Source organism: Vigna umbellata, chromosome 1, assembly GCF_029865625.1.
Source record: "Vigna umbellata cultivar VRB3 chromosome 1, Vumbellata_1.0, whole genome shotgun sequence".
In the NCBI taxonomy this organism is placed as follows: Eukaryota; Viridiplantae; Streptophyta; class Magnoliopsida; order Fabales; family Fabaceae; genus Vigna; species Vigna umbellata.
In genome coordinates, this window is record NC_142165.1 from 58,815,773 (window position 1) to 58,837,446 (window position 21,674).

The 21,674-nt window shown below is 31.4% G+C and overlaps 1 protein-coding gene across 1 annotated transcript; it reads right to left on the reverse strand.

Moving 5' to 3' along the window:
• Positions 1-5,606: 5,606 nt before the first annotated feature.
• Positions 5,607-6,653, reverse strand: LOC124835676 (uncharacterized). The gene is made up of 2 exons (XM_047310639.2): positions 6,262-6,653; positions 5,607-6,044 (listed from the first exon to the last, which is right to left on the reverse strand). The coding sequence occupies exons 1-2, from the start codon at positions 6,559-6,561 to the stop codon at positions 5,943-5,945; spliced, it is 402 nt and encodes a 133-aa protein (XP_047166595.2). The 5' UTR covers positions 6,562-6,653; the 3' UTR covers positions 5,607-5,942.
• Positions 6,654-21,674: the final 15,021 nt, after the last annotated feature.

Sequence of the window (21,674 nt, forward strand, 5' to 3'; positions counted from 1 at the left end):
CTCATCATGAAGTTTTGTATAAACAATTTATGCAATTTTTTTTTTAAAAAAATACCAATTACCTAAAACCATAATTTAGTAAATGTGGTTTAGACTCAAAGTCAAAACATGTATTAGTGTAATCTAAAACATAAAAGAAGAGTTTAATAAATGTAGTCTAAAGCAGGTTTAAAACTGTAGTGATTGCTAAGATTTTAATCCACGATTTTGAAAATATTGTTACATAGACTGAGTTACTATTTACGGCCAGGAAAATCTAATCCTCGGCTGGAAAAAAAGTAACCTAAATTTTAGGTCATAGTTTTCATGTTTTAGGGGCTATGATTTTATGCTATGACCCAAAGCAATTTTTTTTTGGAATAATTACTTATCAAAATTTTAACTACTTATTATTAACAAAAACCAATAAATAGATAAAACTTGAATACTTCAACCTTTTTACAAAATTAAACAAAGTTGTTGTCACCAAAAACCCTATGATTTACTCTTAGATGTGAAAAAGCAAACCAAACCCTAGACATATAACATAATCAAATCCAATAGACATGAAGTTTAATAAACTTAAACGAAGTGTTTTATTTGTTGTATTTACACTAACCAACTGTTTAATCCTTATAATTTTATGCAATTATCTTTAGAGTTTGATTACTTTTATTTTTGAATTCTCTTAATCTAGAAATAAGATTATGAACGAATCTATTTTCTTCTGAATATCTCCTACCTAACCTCATCCGTCCACAAAGATTATTCAAAAGGCTGGCATTCCTGGCATCAATGCAAAAGCTTTGAATATTTTTTTACGAGGATGCAATTGGATTATTATTCTAACGTTGTTTTACTTACACCAACCAACATGGAGAAAAGGAGACAAATACTTAAATACTTAACTAGTAAGCACCATTGAATACTATTAAAGAACTAAAGTTGCTAGTGGCTATGAATAAACAGTATTCATGGTCCCGGTTTGCACGCACCCAACCAACATAGTACTCTCGTTATCTTCATTGTTTTAGACCAAAACTACAACTTGTCGTTTCTTTTGACCTTTCAGGCCTTCAGTCAATGAAAAAAATGTGAGGATGAGGACAGAATCGACAATTTCTGATTCTACAGAATGCCTATCTTTCAAAGACGCGTCAAATTAATTTATCATATGATTGGGTTTTACCACTACTTCCATCATGAGAGTATTAATATAGGCCAATTATAAAGCGTATTAATGCCCCAATACTCATAATTAAGATGGTCCCACTGACACCTAAAATGAATTCACGTACGTAAAGCTGCTCAACCCAACACCCACGCACTAAGTCTTCAAACTCTAATTACATAACATGTGATACTAATGATTACCTTTATAATATAAAACATGCAACTAATAATACTTTTATAAGATAAAACATAGAAAGATCATTCATAACAAAGACTCATGTGCATCTGTTGTCATTCCAATTATTTTCTCGTTTGAGGGAGAAATACATAGATTACAGATTTGAGGAAGTATGAAAATATGAAGATATATGATTAAATTTGGATAACCAAAATCTGTTGCGAAGAATATGTTTTGACTTATTAGGAAACATAATATATATATATATATATATATAAGAATGGTTATCTAGATATTCAAAATTAGAGAAGTGTATTCCCAAGAAAGCTCTTCAAGAAAGTTTAATAGTTTTGAGAAAAAAATAGATTCAGAAAAGCTAACTAATGAAAAATATGACAATGTCATCACTAAATTTATGCTAGATTCTGATATATTGTGGAAAAAGTTTGATAACATGTTTTTTTAAGAAAGTGTGGTAACATCTTGTTTTTCTAATATGTTTATCTTAATTGGTGTCAAACTCGTTATGTCTGACATCATATGCATTATGTCTAACATAAAAATTCATAAAAGAAATCAATGAATTAGCTTTCACAATGCAGCATTGGTTTATATAGTAACATCGGTATTGGACACATTTTTATATGTTAAAGTCGGTCTCATAGTAAAACTAAATTTAATTTTTATTCATATAAAGTTAGTGTTGGTCAAGTCCACATTAAATAATTAACAAAATATTAATATTTATTTATAAAATACTAGTATCAGATCCACGCTAACACAAAGTAATACAAAAAAATTATTTTTTATTTACGAAGATGTAATGTCATTTAAACCACCTTAAGTAATAAAAACAATATTTTTATTTATAAAAGAATCGTCTCAGTCAAATCAGTGTCAAAGAATAAAAAAAATGATTTTAACCTATAAAGAAGTAGTATGGGTGAAGCCCAGTAATAAAATAAATAATTTTTATTCATAAATAATCAGTATTGACTAAGTCCACGTTAAATATTAAAAGAAATTTTATTTTTTATAAATATTAGTAGACATAATATTAAAATAAAAATAACATTTGCATGAATTAGATCGACACTAAAATATATATTATAAATTCGTTTGTTGAGAATAAATGATAAATTATATATTTATGAATCCATTTATATTGATGAAAATAAATGATGTAGATTATTTTTAATTTAATGGTCGAAATGTTTGGTCGAGAAAGACATTCCATGATGTGTTGATGTGTTGTTGTCAACTTGGATGGTTCAATAATGTTGTTCTCTCCAAACTTGGTGTGGAAGTTAATCTATTTCAGGATGGCATATTCGAACACTTCTAGACGTTTAAAGGTTTTCCGCTGGAGTATATATATTCAGTTGTTATAGTCAACCTGAAACTTTATCAAAATGAATTTGTCTATCTTGAAGGCGATCATTATGGAGATTGTCTTGTTTGAAGGCATAGTCCTCGTTGGTATGGCTGTGATAGTGTTGACATTGTATGACTCTTAAGTCCACTTTTTTCTAACTAAAGATATAAAAAAAAAAAAAATCATAACTGCAGATATTTAAAGATAAAAATCGGTAGGAAATAGATATATAAATGATTTTCTACAAATAACAGATATAGGTATTGTTTCTAGCTGTACGTTAATGAGACTCGTACGAATATCATAGTATTTGTATATGTAGATATCCGTTCCCACTAAACTCTAATTTAAATTAAAAAAAATTATAAAATTTAAAAAATATGATTAAAATGTTAAAACATTGATTTTGAATGGATTATATTTTATCATTTGGTTTTAAAATAAAATGTCCCTTTCTCTCTGTAAACTTTCATTCAAAACTATTTATTTCAAAAAATAGTTTGTATTTATTGATTTGAAATTCTAAGATACGGATTTGATTTTAATTATGATTTGACAACCTGTGTTTTTTACACAGTTTTGTATTTTTAACAATAACTCTAATAATGTTAGAATCTAATAATAACTCCAATTTCATTTAATGGCATACACTACTTTGTTTTTATGTTTTTATGTTATTTGTGTTCATAATTACTTAAATTGTTTTCCATGTAATAATAGTCACATCAGAGAAGAAAGTCTTAAATTCACAAAGAATGTTTGAAGTCTCATATCGACTATAAATAAGGTCAATTTATAATATATAAGTGAGGTGTAAACCTCACCTTACAAGCCGATTTTGTGGGGTTGAGTTAAGCCTATCCTAGCGAGTTCTATGTGGACATTTCTATTTCCACCCGTTGTCAGGCCGCTATCAGACCAGCCCATCAATTTCTACTCTCACGCACGAGATATCTATACCTCAGCGTAAAGGGGATGTTGGAAGTCTCACATCGACTAGAGATGAGGCCAATTTATAATATATATATATATATATATATATATATATATATATATATATATATATATATATAAGTGAGGTGTAAACCTCACCTTATAAGCCAGTTTTGTAGGGTTGAGTTAGGCTTAAAAAAACCACTTTCTAGTTTTTTTTTACCTGTGAACAATTTTATTGATGCATTACACCAACTTATTAAGATCATAAGCGATAAGCTAATTGTGGTTTCATAGGATGAAGTTATATTTGGGAGAGTTATAATGAAATCATACTGTACTTGCATAGGAAGATATGTGTTAGAAATTGTGTCGGGAAAGAATAATTGAATATTACACTTACTGGATTATGGATGATACAAGTCTTTGAACCATTATTTATATTTAATTAATGTATCTAGTTACTTATATTAAATAAATGTTTTATTTTTAGGTATATGTTTGATGTTAGTAAGAATGCATGATCGAGTGATGTATATAAGTTCATAAAACCCAACTCATTCATTAAGGTAAAAAGTTTGATCTCACCCAAGTATACATCACCATTTGTTTTGAATAGGTGAAGAAAATATATCTTAAATCCCTTTTATATATGTGTAAGTGTAGTTTGTTGTATTATAATTATAATACATCATTTTAAGGTATAACAACGATTGTATTTTCAATTCTGACGTCATTAACGACTACTTGTAGTTTTCTCAAATAGAATATTGTTGTATGGTTTTGGTTGTTGTATAAGTCTCCGCTGAAACATTTCGATTAATAGATTAGTGGGGACCTTAATCTTATGAACTTTCTTTGTTATATAATGATATATTTAATAATACTCCCTTTTTCATGGTTTATTTGTTGAACATATACAACTAAAAGGCTTTCATAATTTGTTCCTCCACGGGTTTGTTATTTTTGGTCATATATAATTATTTGATTCTTTTTTTCCTAAATTATTTATAATTGTGTTAATATATTATAGTGTCATAAACAAACCATATCATATAAATTATGTTATGTAATGGATAACAAACTTGGTTAGTTCTCATATTACAAATGATTGGAAAATGGTGATAATTAATCGAGTCAAATACATCGGAACTTTGTCCTTTTATGTAATAATAAAAAATATTGTCTCTCGTGTATATTCAACAATCTCACACCAATGTCAACACAGTATCTAAGAAAAGTTTATATAAAATATATAGGATTTGTGAAACATTGATTTGTCATTTATATATTATTGTATATGGATTTTGTCTACTGGTTCTTGTTGTTTTTATTCTGTCCATGTTCGTTATGTAGGTACATAAAAAAAAACAAAAATATTAAAAAAATAAAGGAAAAATAAGTTTTGGTTCTGGTATAAATGAAGCCTAATCCATTTTTAATTCTAAAGATAATCTAAATTTAAGAGGAGAAATGACTTTTATCTTAAAAAAATTGAAGTCTTTTCAATTACATATTTCGATTTTTTAAATCGAAATCTCTTCTCTCCTTATATTTAAATTATTTTTATAATTAAAAAGAGATTAGATTCCGATTATTACTATAATCAAAATCATTTTGTTTATTTAATTATTTGCATTGTCCATTTTTTATTGTTTTATGCTTCAATTTTAAAAATAACCAAAGTTTTATTGAAGTTTATACTTCAATTCCAAAACAAAGTCAGAAGACTCTCTTTTTTTTTTTACTTTATTTGAATATGTTTCAATTATAATACAGAAATAAAATGTCAAAAACAACTGATGTTAGAAAACATTTCCCACTGTGGTCCTCTCTATGTTAAATCATACATAAGTTCTTTATGTTAAACTTTGAAATCTAGGTTAATTAATCAAACCTTCCACTCAAGTTGATAGAACAAAATAGTAAGAAATATCACATGCTTTTTCATTTCAAATAACGAAATAGTTGAAGCATATCATAAACAATGGGCTCCTCTTATACTTTCGATATCAGGAATGGAATGTTTGCAGTCACATCCTAAATCTGTAGTAAGCTAGAGTTTTCTAAGAACCAACCAGAAAAGAAAACAATTGTAGAATACAAGCAGAATATAAAGTAATAATTTTTTTTTCATTGTTGAACTAAACTAGTCTATCAACATTTATTTAAAATAGGGTGATGTTACATGAACTTTATTATTAACTTCTAATAATAATTAAGACACGAGTTTTAATTATGATAGTCATAATTAATACATGTAATTGAAGGAGCATGACACAAAAACCTATAACTTTTCCTCACTCATGGTTTTTTGGAAGAAGGTTTGGGATTGGACTTCGGATTGGTTGAAGACTTTTTCTTCACCTCAACAGAGTTTCCCTCTTCTTTGGCAGGAATATTTTGCTGAAGGTAATAACATGAAAACCATAATAAGCATGAGATGTTGTTTTCAAGTACAGTATAAAATTATAAATTTGAAAGTTATATTCTGTTTGGATGAAGCTAAATAATTACAAAAAATTCAGTTTGTTAAGTTAATCGAAACATAGCTTATTATAGGGAGTGAGTATATGAATTAAAGGTAAAGTTAAAAGCACAGAAAAATGAAAAGACAACGTACCGTCAATTCCGCGGGTAGATGCTCTGGAAAATCACTGTATTTCTTGGTTTTGCTTCCGTCGTAGTTGAAAAGCGAAGATATCCCAGACTGAAGGCGTTTGAATTTGTCCCAAATAGATGGACCACATTCAATCTTTGAGCCACTGAAAACTTGGTGGCCTGATCCAATGTTTAAGAAGGCAGATTCAACCGCCGGGCTCGTAATCGTGGCGTCTTTGAAATCCTGTGATCCGTTTTTGTGGTTAATGAAGGCATTTTTTGTTGCAATGTTTTTGTCACAGGCGGGGTCTTCTCCTGCCATGGATTGGAAGGGAAAGGAAAGGAAAAGGAAAAGGAAAGGGAAAGGAAAGAGTAGCAAACGCTTGGGACAGAGATAAAGAGAAAGGAGTACCAAAGTACATGAATTCCCCACTATAAATAAAACACAGTTACTGTCTACTATCTCCAAAAATATATTTAGAATTAAACATATTCATATTATTATATATTATTATATACAGATGTTATATACGGATTATCCGTATATAACTTATATACAGATGTTATATACGGATTATCCATATATAACTTATATACGGATATATCCGTATATAAACTATATACGGATCTATATACGGATCATTCGTATATAAAATATATATAAATCATTCGTATATAAGTTGTATACAGTTTTTTTCCATTCACGTGAATAGCAGACCTGTCCATATCCAAACAAACAACTCATAAGGCCTAGTTGGGTTGTGTTTAGCCAGGATGGGTTGTTTGGCCAAGTTGTGATCTTTGGTCGAGCTGGATTGTTTAGTTGGGTTGAATTATTTAACCAGGCTGGGTAATTTGGTCAAGTTTGATTGTTTGGTCGAGCTATTTGGTCTAAGTTGTTTTAAGGCCGTACTTAAAAGGTTTTGGAACTCAGTCTTGATATTTTGGAGGTCGGCCATAAGGTTTTTGACCTTGGCCGAACCTTTTGTTATGATTGTCAAGTTGTGTGTGTTTTTGACCATGTTGTGATTTTCTTTGCAAAGCTACGTATGTTGGTTGTTGAGTTCTATTTGAACATGGTCGAGTTGTGTTGTGGTTTATCAAGTTGTTTTGTAGTTGTTTGTTGAGATGGTGTTGATGACCTAGTTTTGTGTTGTTTCTCTTCGGTTCAGTTGGTGTTAGAAGACAGGATTGTGTTTTATGTCTTATTCTCGTAACTCTAAAGTCAGATTTATTCCTTTCACCTAGAGGGCTTTGGTGAGTCAAGGAAAAGGCAAAGTTGTGATTTGCCCATAAGGCTTTAGCTTGAGCTGAGTCTAGTGGTTTGTTCATAAGGCTTTTGTAGAGTAAACAAAGTTTTTACTCATAAGGCATATGAAAAGTGTCGATACCGAATTTCGTCCGGATTGACTAAATAATGTCTCTTTTTATTTTTGTATTATTTTATTTTATTTTATTTTCTTTCATTTTCATTTAAATTCTATTTTTATTATACTATTATTTTATTTCGTTTAATATTATTTTATTTTATTTTCTATATTAGTTTTTTTTAAAAAAGAAAAACAAAAAAAAGAAAAAGAAAAAAACAAAAAAATGTACAAGTCGCACCATCATGATTCAGGCACACTGACACGCTCTGCCCTTTTGCAATCCACCCCTCTGCTCCTCTGACTTGTAACCACCCCCAACCACATTCCTTTTCACTCCCAATTCCTCACCTCCAACAGATCCATCATCCACCTCTGACCATTCTCCATTGCCTCCAACACCGATCATCTTAATCTGAGGCCTCCATAACCTTGGAGCAACACCTCCGTTCTTTTCACACATCGTCTTCATTATCACCCTTCATAATTCCTCACCAAACCAGGATTCACCTCTCACACTCCTATCACATTCTTACATTTCACCTCTAGAGCATCACGCGCATCACACCAATAACCCATATCCACCCACCTACCACGCACAACCTCAAATCACCTTCACCATTTTTATTCACTGAATTCATCATCCATCATAGACCACACACACAACTCTGAATTCCTCTACTCACTCGCATAGATAAATGCCTTCCTCATCATCAGTGCATCTTTCGTTTTCCCTTCCATCTTCTTCAGCACACTCAAAGCCAGAGAACCCATCATTTTCCCATCTTCCATTCACACATCAGGACCCTCACCTTCAACCTACAAAACCAAATCACATTATTTGCTCTGGTATTCACTCACTCGCACTCGCATCATTGGCACAAAGAATATAGAATATCAGAACAGAACGTCGCACACACCCAGAGTTAGTCAATGGTGGATTTGCCACAATCAATCTCAGCGATTGGTGCGTCCTTTGGAGTTTCTTTTGCCTTAGCAGCGAAGGATCGAAGAATAGCGTCTGTGGAGCATTACGTACCTAAACTCAACAATTAGAGCCAGTCCAGAAGGGAGGAAGGTTGTGGCGTTCGGAGTACCGAAAGCGAAGAAGCATGGGACGTTGGAGAGCATGTAAAGGATGCTAACGGAGCGGCGAGCAATGCCGTTAACTAGGCATTTGAAGAGTGCGGAGACGTAGGGGACACCGTTGAGGGATTTGAACGGTGGACCTGTGATGCAGAAATCAGAGACGTTTACTCGGAGGGAGAAAAACACGCCGACAGGGCTGAGGAAGGAGCCATCGTTGAATCGGGACAAATTGAACCGGCGAGTGGAAGCGTTCATCAACAAGTTCAACGCGGAGAATGGTGGAGTTGCAGGCAAACTGGCCAAGGCCGACATTGATGAAAAAGAGAAGGGGAGAAGGGGGAAACTCATTGGCTCTAGGCAGCACTGGCGGCAGGCTCGACCGTGGCGGCGACGCGACGGTGGTGGAGAGAGCTCGACGGAGAGCGAGGACCCTGGCTTGGAGGCAGCAACAGGTTGCGCGACAAACGGCCGACGTCTTCACGAACGAGAAGGTTTCTCTCTCGCGAAAAGAAGAAGGAGAAGGGGAGCCTGGTGCAGTGGCCGGCGACGGCTTCGGCGGCGAGTGTCGTCACTAGCGACGCCGTGGACTGCGGTCTGCGGTGGCCAGTTGGGTGGAGGCTAGGTCGTGGTCGTGAGCGGTGGTCGGTTAGGCGGAGGCGGCAGCGCGCGTGCAAAGGAGACAAATATCCCTAGGATACCTTTCTCATAGAGAACCCTAAGCGTGCAAGGTCTCTGAATGGAAAAATTAGATGAAGTTGGAGGAACCCTTAATGGGTTTCCGATTGTGTTTAAGAGGCCTTGGGCCTGGTGTGGGTTGCTTCCTTTTTCTTCCTACGGAGAAGCAGTTCCTATTCACACCCCCTTCCATTTGGGTTGAAGCTCATTCTGTTTCTTCAAACAAAAAAGAGAGATTTGGGCATTGGGCTCATTTCGTTTCTAGCACCTCCAACCTTACTGTTGTACCCCTATCTTTGGGCTTGGATAAGAAATTTACTCCGCACCTCTAGGTTTTATCTCTACACCCCTATTCTTATTGGGATCGCTTTTATTTTATTTTTATGCTTTTATTTCTTCACTTTTACTTTTTGTTTGATTATTAGGTTTTATTATATGTAACCCCTTGTATGATGACCCCATCCCTTTGTTTTACTTTTATCTATTGAACTTGTTTGTTTTGTTTTACATAAAATTTATAAAGTAAAAAAAGAAGAAGATAAAATTATAAAATTACAAAAAAGTGATTTTCTAATATTTAAAAAAAAGGGATATAAGTACTCGTGCGATCGCTCGCATCTGCCTAGTACTTAATATCCTCAATCTTAAAAAATTAAATAATGGTATGAGTGCTCGTACGATCATTCGCATCAGCCTAGCACTCAATACTCTCAGGTCTTTCTAAATGATTAAATAATGATATGGGTACTCGTGCGATCGTCCGCATCAGCCTAGTACTTAATATCCTCAACTTAAAAAATTTAAATACTGGTATGAGTGCTCGTGCGATCGTCTGCATCAGCCTAGCACTCAATACCCTTAGGTTTCCTAAATAAGTAAATAACGGTATGAGTACTCGTGTGATCGTTCGCATCGTCCTAGTGCTTAATATCGTTCTTTCTCTTTTTAAAAAAATAATCAAAAAATATTTAAATATCGTTTTAAAGGTTGAGCACTCGTGTGATCGTCTGCATCGTCCTAGTGCTCAACACCTTTCTTTCTTCGTAAAAATAATTAAAAAATAAATATTTAAATATCATTCTAAAGGTATGAGTACTCGTGTGACCATCTGCGTTTGCCTAGTACTCATTACCTTCCTTTTTCGCAAAAATATCAAAAAATATATAAAATCTTCAAAAGCTAAAAACACATCAACACTTTCAAGCAAACAAACAATCTCTCAGCAAGAACTATGTGATCCTTGACTCTCCATCAAAAGTGGAGATACGTAGGAGCAAGGCTAGCCCTTGTCAGGTTCACTTCCCAAAATTCCAAAATTATCCATAAGCCATAAGGCTTATGTGGAGCAAGTAAAGTAAATGGTAAGTTACATATTGGTTGAGTATTACTTGGTTATAATACGACTTGATGATGTTCATGAATGTGGTTTTGCTTCAAATTGTTGGTTTAAACGGTGTGGGTGAGTGATAAGATTCTTATATTTTATCATGTGTATTCTCTAGTTATCTTTTTCTTGTATTTGTGTGATTATCATATAACTCATGTTGTTATACGGGAGTAGATGATATTACAAATGATGTTGGTGTTGTTTAGAGCGAGAAGAGGTGTCAGAAAACCTTATAGGGGATTTTTCAAATTGTAATTAAGCCAATACCTTATTTTAAGAAGTAATTTTTAAATAACATCTCATGGATTGGGTTTGATATAATGTTGTTTTCGCATGGTTTGTTTTCATTCGCGATAATTAAACAAAGTTTTTTTATTCACTATTTCGCTATGGTATTAGAGTTTGTGATTTTCTTAAGTTAATGAAATTGTTGTAAGCTACATGTGGCATCTTGAAAGGGGTGTTACACTTCTCTCCCAAGTTCGTCCCTAGACCCAAGCTAACAATCAGCCCATCTGAAACCTCTTGTTCTCTGAATGTAAGCTCATCATCAACGATCCCCAACCACATTTATCACCAACCTAGAGCACGAAGGCCAACAAGACCTTGGTCCATGATTTTGGGAGAGAGGTGGAAAGGGTTTTTAACGACGAATTTCTTTATAGAGTTGTTGTTAATGCCGAGTTGGCCTAGTTGCCGACAAACCGAGTTGTTGAGTTGGTCAAGCTAAGTTGGCCAAGCTTGAGAAGGTTAATCATAAATTTGAGCTTTCCATTAAGACTAAAGACCTATAGGTGACATAAGGCATAGGAAAAAACAAAAACTTGGAACTGCAGGTAGCCTTGCTGAAGAAATGCCTAAAGATTGTATAAAGGATGAATATGAAAATTGCTCGAAGAAGAGGAAACAGGGAGGATGAAGAATATGAATCAAATCACTGTGTTTATCGAAGAGTTTTTTCTTTGGTAATTATCGACATAATTTTCTTTTAGTAATTATTGGCGGATATAATTTTTATCGGTAAATATTATCAATTCTACTTTTATTAATGAATTTTTATCCGTCAGAAAATTTTCAAAAATAAATATTATCGACACTTTTTTTATTTTTGATGAATTTTGACAATCGGTAATACCTATTATTTAAGTGAATTCAGTTACTGACTAATTTATTGACCAATTTTAGCATAAAATAATTAAACCTTAAATTGGTGAATTTAACCTTATTTTATTAACAAAATTTACCAAACAAAAAATTCTCGGTGATATCAATAATAAATTGTTGATAGAATTTATCTATAAATATTTATCGGTGATTATTTTTATTGATAATTCAAATTTTAAATTGGCAATGAATTTTATGGATGAATTTATTTTCATAAAAAAATTATTTTCTTTTATAAAGTTATTTTTGTTGATATAATTCCATTAGTAATTAAAAGATTTTTTACAGTAAATATTTGAGAATCTAACATAGTTTCCTTTAGTGACATTTTTAAAGTTAATTTTCTCTCAAATCAATTTAATTTTCTTGAAGAGCTTTGTCGAGGAGGTACACTTGTCTAATTTTAAACATCTAAATAATTATCCTTTCATAAGACAAAATATAATGTTGTCTGGGTGCATAGATTTGGTAATCAAAATTTTACCATATTTCATATATCTCCATATTTTATACTTCCTCAAATCTCAAATCATTTCACTCTCATAAACGAGAAAATAATTGCAATCACAATACATGAACATTATGCCTTTCTTATGAATATTCTTTCTTTGTTTTATCTTATAGATGTAATGGTTAGTCACATATGCGATGTGAACACAATTCGAAGACTGGGTTCGGAGTCATTTTAATTTAACTGAGAAGCTTTACGGAATACGTAATGGAATTCAAATATGAAAAAAATAAGCAAGCATTCCGTAAGAATTTAAGTTATTTTGTTTATTAACAAGATTCTTGTTGTATTTCTGGATATAGTATTTAATCTATGCATTTTGAAAAATGACCTTTAATTGTGTTTTTTTTTTCTCTTTCTTATGGATCTATTGACCAATGTTGCTTACTAGTTAAGTATTTTTGTCTGTCCTTTTCTGTGTCGGGTTGTGTAAGGAAAACAACGTAGAATAATTGTCCACTTTCTATCATTCCTCGTCAAAAATATTCAAAGCTTTAGAATAATTTTTGTGGACGGGTGAGGTTAGGTAGGAGATACTAAGAAGAAAATAGATTCATTCATAATCTTATTTCTAAATTAAGAGAATTCAAAAATAAAAGTAATCAACACCAAAGGTAATTATATATAAAAAACTTCGTACTCCTACGTAGTATCTATAAATTTATTTGTAAATTTACGAATAAATTCATAAATAAAGTTAATTATGATAAATTTATTTACTATTTTGTACATGATTTATTGATAAAATTATCTTATTTATGAATTTTGTGAATTATTTACAAATTTTTATATTTGTAGTAGATAATATAATTTTTTTTCTTCTAATGCATTTTTCCTAATTCTAACAATTAATGTTAACTTAATTCAAGACATAAAATATTAATAATTTAATAAGTAGATAATTAGAAACATGTAAAATATTTAATGTGCTGATTAACATTTGTTTTATTAATTCGATTAGTTTGGAAGGTGGATGAATAATAATTATATAATAACTAGTGAAAAATTCAATTGTGAAAGAATGGGTAATCAACGTGCTTGTTTAATTTTTTATTCCTATTATAATCCCCTTATTTAATTTTGTTTTTTATTTCTATTATTTTATAGTGTCTTCAAAAATCGCAAATCCTCATTTGATGTACTAGTCCTTTTAATTTATGTTTTTTATACACGATTCTATTTTATTGGAATTATAATTATATTATTTGGGAGAAAATTTTGGAATGACTAATAATTACTTTGACTTAGAGATAAATTATTATATATATATATATATATATAATAAAGAATATAATGATAAAAATAAATAAATGAAAATAAATTAAACCATAAACAATCCAAAATAAATGAAATTTTAATAAAACAAATAATTTTATTAAGATTAATATAAGAAGATCTGACTTCCCTTTTACCCGATTGGGGTCACTCTAAAAATATATTATAAAATTAAAATTTCGTAGAGCTCCTTGCTCCAAATTGTATTTCATTTTTATCCCTGCTTCATTTTTATTTTTATTTTTATTTTTATTTTCATCTTCTCTTTCACTCCATCCATTTACATTCAATTTTTTTAAGGGATGACTTTTATCTTTTATCTTATATTCTTCTGTTTCTCTTTTGTTTTATTTTATTCTTTTATTTTTATAAGATTTCAGATATTATTAGAATGTTATTTTAAATATTTTTTTATAATAAACATATGTACATTAATATTAATATATTTTTAATAATTACTTGATGTACATATTTTAAATAAATTGTTTTTAATTAAATATTTTTTTCTTTTTATTATATACTTTTATTTTTTTTACTTAATCATATTACATTCTAAAAACTAATTGATTTTATTTTCAATGTTCAAATTTTATCTAGATAGAATACCAAACATTTGTTTTAATATGAATTCAATCATATGAATTATTGCGTATGATTTTATAACTCTTACTTTTAAGGATAAATAATATAGTTATATATAAAATTAGAGAAGTTATATCCAGTGCAAGAGTATTGTCCAATGATGATCCAGATATAAAGTAGACGGTCTAAGAAGGGAGTAGATAGTTAAATGTTAGGTCTAAAATTGTTTATTGCATAAAAAATTATCAAAAATTAAGTTTTGATAGGATTAGTCAATCTAATGTCGTCTTCTAACGAATTTAGTTGCTATTTTCATAAATCAAATTTTGAGTCATAAGTAAGTTAAAGAAGCATGTTGGTTCTCCAATTCATCTACAATTAATTCATTAACTATCTCACACATTTTCAAGCGTTTACTATTAATATTTACATTTACATCTTGACTTAAGTAAATAAGATATTATTAAAATTAAAAAAACTAAGATTACAATAAAAAATAAAATTGAATTATGAACGGGCGTTCAAACACAATTCCAATAATATAAATTAGAATTAAAAAAGAACATATAATATAAGCATATTTTGTAGAAAAATGGGCAAGTAAACATGTTTAGTATATAACCTTAAAATTTACTGTGAACTAACAAGAAAAATAATTACAAAAAGAGAACATAGAGAACCGTGTTTCTACTTTTATTAAGGCCTCTAACATTTTGTGCAGCCCTTAAAATGAAATAATTGTATCTTTAAATTAGTAAGCACTTGATTCTGCATAATCTACATTATCAAGCATTTATTCTTATCCCTTTGACATAAGATGCTCCATGAGAAAAGTTTTGATCAAATCTTCAAATAATATCTACCCTTTCTACTTAATAAGGAAATAAATAAAACAATTACAGTTGAGAAAAATTGTTTCTTTCCATAATGAAGTGGTGGTGAGAGAGTCACACCTTTCTCTCCTTCGACCTCATGTTTTCTGGCAACAGTGGGTGTTTGAAAAATCAAAGTTTATAACCAAGCAACATACAAGCTTTTTTGCTTCAACTCCATCACATTTTCCCCACCTAAACTTTCAGCCCATGAGAGATCAGAAAACAAATTAACTGAATTTAAGATTATGAGCTGGTGAATGAGAGCTCCCTACCAAAAAAAATGTTAATTGAAGAAGCATGACTCATATGGACATTAAAAAAAATTCATATTCCGGAATAATTATTCCGGAAAGTGTTTTTCGAATGATAGTTTAGAAAGTATGACTTTTATGGAAGTGTGGAACAAAAACAGGGGGTGCAGGAAGAAGCACCTTGATTAGCCGAAACTACTAAAGCAGGGTATTTTGTAGGTCTGAAATCTTTGAATTTATGTGTAGATTATCTTCACATTCATCCACTTCATTTTTATTATTCCCTTCTAGCGGTTACTTCCATTCACCATTCCACTTTTACTTCTCTAATACCAGAAATAGTCCCATTGATGAATCCGACCAAAGTCTTTGGGAAAATAGTTGTTAAATTGATTTATAATTTTTTTTACCTAAACTATTTATATAAATTTCATTTCTATAAATATGAATTAACATTAACCGACACCTTGAACACTTAAGATGACTCGTTCTTGATCTACCTAATTTATTTCATAATAAAAAATAAGGTAAAAAAAATTGGAAAAGTAATAGGGAAAATTTGTGTGAAAGAATGTAATATCATGGTAATAAAACAAAATCAAATAATCCAACAAAATAATATTCAGAGTAACTAATGTGGCTAAAGCAATCAATATATAAACATATATATATATGGTCTGCATGTACATAATAAAGTATAGTTAAAATTTGTTGTAACAATCCAAAGTGAAAGTTCAATGTGGGTATAAAACAAAGTCACCCCCACGAGAATATAAAATAAAGACAGTCTTGAACAAACAAACTGTGAATGGAGAAAATCCTTAGGGTAGTATTAGGCCTCCATGACTACATTTCCCTAGTTCCGTATTTCAGCTGCAATAACCAAGCAACACAAAGAGAAAGGAGGAGTGAGGTTGTGATGGCATACATAGTTATGCAGGAGATATATCACACATGATAATCGCACATCAATCATATGCTAAACCAAGATTCAGACTCCATAACTACATTCGGAAACCACATAATTCATGGCATTTTGGCTTTCAAACTCGACACATATATATACAATATCATATTCCTCACATCCAATTCTCACACGCTTTATTAAATTTAGCTATTCTAAACATTTCTGGAAATGTATTTAGACCCTCATCAATGAAGTTGTAATAGATAAAAATAGGAGATCTGATCGTAGATGATTGTGGTTTTGAAGGTGGTTATATAAGACCCTTTTTATGTCATTAAACAATATACAGAATTGGGATTTCATTTGTTCCTTCAGAGTGATTGTTCGTGTAGGCAGCATTAATACGCAGTTCTATGAGTCCTAAACCTGAAGAAATGCAACTTTAGCACGTCACAAGTGGATTATTTGGACATTAGAGTTCAGCAACAAGGGTGCAACAAGATCCTGATAAAATTGTAGTTGTACAACAATGGCCACGGCCAAAACATTTGAAAGAACACATAGGCATTTTAGGATTATAAGGGTATTATAGAAGGTTTATACATGGATATGGCCAAATTGCAGTATCCTTAAGTAGTCTTTTACAGAAGAGTGAAAAATACAAATGGACTGAAGCAGAAAATAAAGCTCAATAAGTTAAAACTGGGATTAACTTGAGCACCTGTTTTAATCTTACCTGGCATCACAAAGCCTATCACAATAGTGACAGATGCTTCAGGCATTGGCTTAGGAGCAGTTTTGATGCAATCAAACCATCAAATTGCTTATATAAGCAAGGCTATGGGGCCAAAGTAACAGTTTCTATCAGAGTAAATTTACTATTAAGAGTAAATGATAATAAAATTGAAAAAATAGGTCGAGAAGTTGAGGAAGAAGATGAAGATGAATATGAACTACAAGAGAATCTTATATTAGAGGAATAAGATGATCTAAAGTGACATTCATCTCGAAGATGATGAATGAAAGGATATGATTAAGATGAAGGATTTAAATATAGGAAGAGTTTACTTTAAATAAAAAAATTAAAATTATTTACAAATAATATAATACTTTATTATTATATGATTATGTAAATAACTTTAATTATTATTATTATTATATTTTTAATAAATTATTATTACTATTAGATTATTATATTATATTTTTCTTATATTACTATTTTGGTAGAAGAACTTTAATTTTAGTTAAATTATAATCTATACTTTATATACTATTATATATATATATATATATATATATATATATATATATATATATATATATATATATTTATAATAAAAAGTTACTGGATTGAGTCTCAAATAATTAAAATCTGAAATTGAAACACCTAATTCTTAATTATTAAGAAAAAGTTAAGAAAATAATTTCCTAAAGTCAATTAAAATCCTACCCACCACACTTGCACGAAGTCAAACAGTGCAGGGAAGAGTGATCTCCCTTTCTCCACCTAACCTCGCCCAGCTTCTACTTCCAACCTGCCATTAACTACGACGGACGAGGGCGCAAGACGACGATAGAAGGCTACGGTATGTGACTCGACGGCGAGCGGTTAAAAAAAACTGTTGTGGTTTTGAAGGGGTTATATAAATCCCTTGTTTATGTAGTTAAACAATCTACAAGTTTTATTTGCTCGTCTTCAACCAAGTGTTGAGAGCGAAGGTTTGTGTAGGCAACGTTGACTTTGTCTTTAACAGAGTCTTAAACCTAAAGGATAATGAGAATAGATTGAAGATGCATACAAAATCTCTTCCATACGCAGGAGGAAGATTTGAACAGCTTTTTTGAAACAGGATGTGACCACAATTAAACTTGATCAATTACTTTTAGACGAATCACGTTTACAAGATTTAACTAGAGTAAAACAGAAACAACCGAAGCAATAAAAGAAAAAACAATTGCTCTCAAAACATATCGTCTCGTCTTAACTCTCGCCATAAGTGAAGTAAATTAACCAAATAAATATTGCTGGAGAAAAAATGAATATGTAAGGTACCTCTCATCCCAGACGGGTAAGTCTCGCAGATACCTAAAAAAGCTGAAGCCAGGGAACTCCTGAAGTCCGTTCCCGTTGTAGTTGAAAAGTGCAGATATCCCACTGCCGACACGGGCTCGGAAATGGAGCAAAACAGATTTGTCATGGCAATGAATCTTTAAGCCCCTTAAATTTTGGGAACCAGATCCCTTATTATTGAAGGACTTTACAACTCTAGGGGCGCTAATCGAGGCCTTACAGAAATCCTGTGATCCGTCTTTGTAGTTATTGAAGGACTCTTGGGTTACAAAGAGTTTATCACAGCGGTGGTGGTCTCTGTTTGCCATGCCTGCAAAACAAACACTTGAAAAACCTATCTCGTAGGGAAGAAATATGAAGGTTCAAATTAGGGGTGGTAAAACGTCTCGCCCACGTTTCGGCCGATACTGTCTTTAGTCCGCAAAACGGACTGGATTGGACTGGTTAGTCACATTTTCTAATTTTTTAAATTTTTATTTTTAAAATTGGTTTATAAACATTTAAAATATATTTAATTAAATAAAAATCTTCTAAACGTTTAATTAATTAATTAATATTTTTAATCAAATAAATTAAATATTAAATTATTTTGCTATATTAATAATTAGAATTTTTTAGGATTAATATTTAAATTACAATAATATGATTTATTTATATTTTTTTAAATATAATATGAAAACGAACTAATCCTATAATATGACTTACTAAACAAATTATCGGATTAAAATTTTCATCCTAACATGTTCTATTTTAACACATGGCACTTTTGACATGACACGCTACACTATGAGTTTTAATAATAATTTTTTTGAGTCAATCATATTAGAAAGAAAAAGAATGCGCGACAACTAGTGTTTCCTAAATTCTCCATAGTACTTAATATGTTCTTAATATCACGTTTAGTGCTACTAAATCTAAGACATTGTTCTTTTGAGTGGATTTGAGAGATTTGAGAGAATTTGAAAATAATTTTTTTTATCGTTTATTTGAGTGAATTTGGAGGTAAATAAGAGTAAATTTGAAAATAAAATTTATGAGAATTAGTGTAGAATTGTATTGACGTGACAAATTAAAAAAATTTATTTTCAAATTCACTCTCATTTACCTTCAAATTCACTCAAATAAACGACAAAAAAAAATTATTTTCAAATGCTCTCAAATTCACTCTCTCAAAAGAAGAAGCCCTAAATATTTCACTAATAAACGAGAGTGTATTTAGAAAACCAATTATATTTTGTTCCATCCGCATATTTAAACAGGGTACTCGTTCGATTCTCTCCATTCTTATACTATTGTTATTGTTTTAAATTCTTATTAACTTCACCACGTGGAACTTCTGTTACTCAATTGCAATAAAAGTTAATTCTTGAAAAGTTTTGAGACCCACATTATCTAATATATGTATAGAAACATTTAATTATTCATTGTTATTGTTAAAAAGTTTTTATGCTAACAAATAAGAAATATGAATAAGTAATTTAACCACTCTTTTAACATATGTTTTGTTGAGTAGAATTGCAATTGTATATATGAAAATCTTGTATGTATTCTTGCCTTTCATTAATCGGTTAATTAGGCGTTAAATAGTTAAATGTTGACTATAATCTAGTCCAACATGTAGATATATTTAAAAACAACATTATGTGATACGATCGAAGTTATTCGAATTAAACTTAATATATAATAATTAGTGTTCAATTGCAAACGAGGTTAATTTTTAAAAGTGTTGAGGAGACCCACGTCATCTAATATATGTATAGAAATATCAAGAGTAAATTCCAGACAAAGTTGTTCTACATTTTGTAGGCATTATAGCAAAAAGGAGAAAGCAAACTTACAAACTGAGATTTAAAGAGAAGAAGAATACAGGTGGTAGCGCTTTGAGAAGATAGATGAAAAGTATTTTGATTAATGTGAAAAAAACGTTAAAAAGAAATAGGCGTTAATGCTTATTTATACAAAGGAAAAGAGAATAACAGAAAACAATAAGCAGTTACACATAACAATAAGTAATTGGTCAGAGAAGCGATAATGGTCAGGATTGAGCGGTGGGGATGAAGAGCCGAGTGATGAAAGATAAACCGAGTGGTGATGAAGAACCGAGTGGTGGAAGATGAAATCGAGCGGTGATGAAGAATCGAGTGGTGGAAGATGAAACCGAGCGATGGGAATGAAGAGCCGAGTGGTGAAAGACGGAAGCATGAATGAGACCGAGTGATGAAAGACGAAAGCATGAATGAGATCGAGCAGTAATGAGTATGATGGAGACCGAATGGTCGATAATTAAGTTTTTGAATTCTAACAGCTCCCCTCAAGTTGGGCATAGATGTCTATAGTGCCAAGCTTGGAATTAATGTTGTGGAATGGAGAAGGAGGAAGCGGTTTTGTCAGAATATCAGCAAGTTGGAGAGTGGAATGAACAGGGAGAAGTTTAACAATTCCTTGTTGAACTTTCTCACGGATTAAGTGGCAGTCTATCTCAATATGTTTTGTTTGTTCGTGAAAGACTTGATTAGTAGCAATCTTGATGGCGGATTGATTATCGCAGAAGATGGTGGCAAGTTGGGAGAAAGGGAGGTGAAGGTCACTCATGAGGTGGCTAAGCCATTGAATTTCGCAAACGGTTTGTGCAAGGGCACGATATTCGGCTTCAGAGGAACTACGAGAGACAATGGATTGCTTTTTAAACCTCCATGAAATTGGTGAATCTCCTAGGTAAACAATATAGCCGATGGTGGATTTACGGGAGTCAGGACATCCAGCCCAATCAGAATCATTGTAGGCCTTTAAGGTAACATTGTTGGTGGCTTTGAGAAATATACCTTGACCAGGAGTACTTTTGATGTATCTAAGAATGCGGAAGGCAGCTTGGTAGTGAGCTTGCGTTGGTGATGCAACATACTGGCTAAGAGGGTGAATGGCATATGTGATGTCTGGACAGGTGCTGGTGAGGTAAATAAGGCGCCCAATCAATCGACGAAAGACAGTAGGGTCGTCAAGCAGCTCTCCTTCGGAAGATATTTTTGTGGAAAAATTCATAGGCGTGCTAACAGGGGTAGTAGCGAGCATCATAGTTTCGTTGAGAAGATCTAGCGCATATTTGCGTTGCGATAAATGAATTCTTGTAGAGTTACGAGCAACCTCGAAATCCAAGAAGTAAGACAAGTTACCCATATTTTTTATTTTGAAATTGTCATTTAGCAGAGCAGTAATATTATCAATTGTATGCATGTTATTGCCAATAAGGATAATATCATCGACATAGATTAATAAGATAGTGA

Excerpts from the sequence above, each read along its gene's own strand:
- LOC124835676 (XM_047310639.2), bottom strand. The coding sequence starts at position 6,561 with ATGGCAGGAGAAGACCCCGCCTGTGACAAAAACATTGCAACAAAAAAT. Across the intron at positions 6,045-6,261 it reads ATCTACCCGCGGAATTGACG|CAAAATATTCCTGCCAAAGA; the intron begins GTACGTTGTCTT and ends TATTACCTTCAG.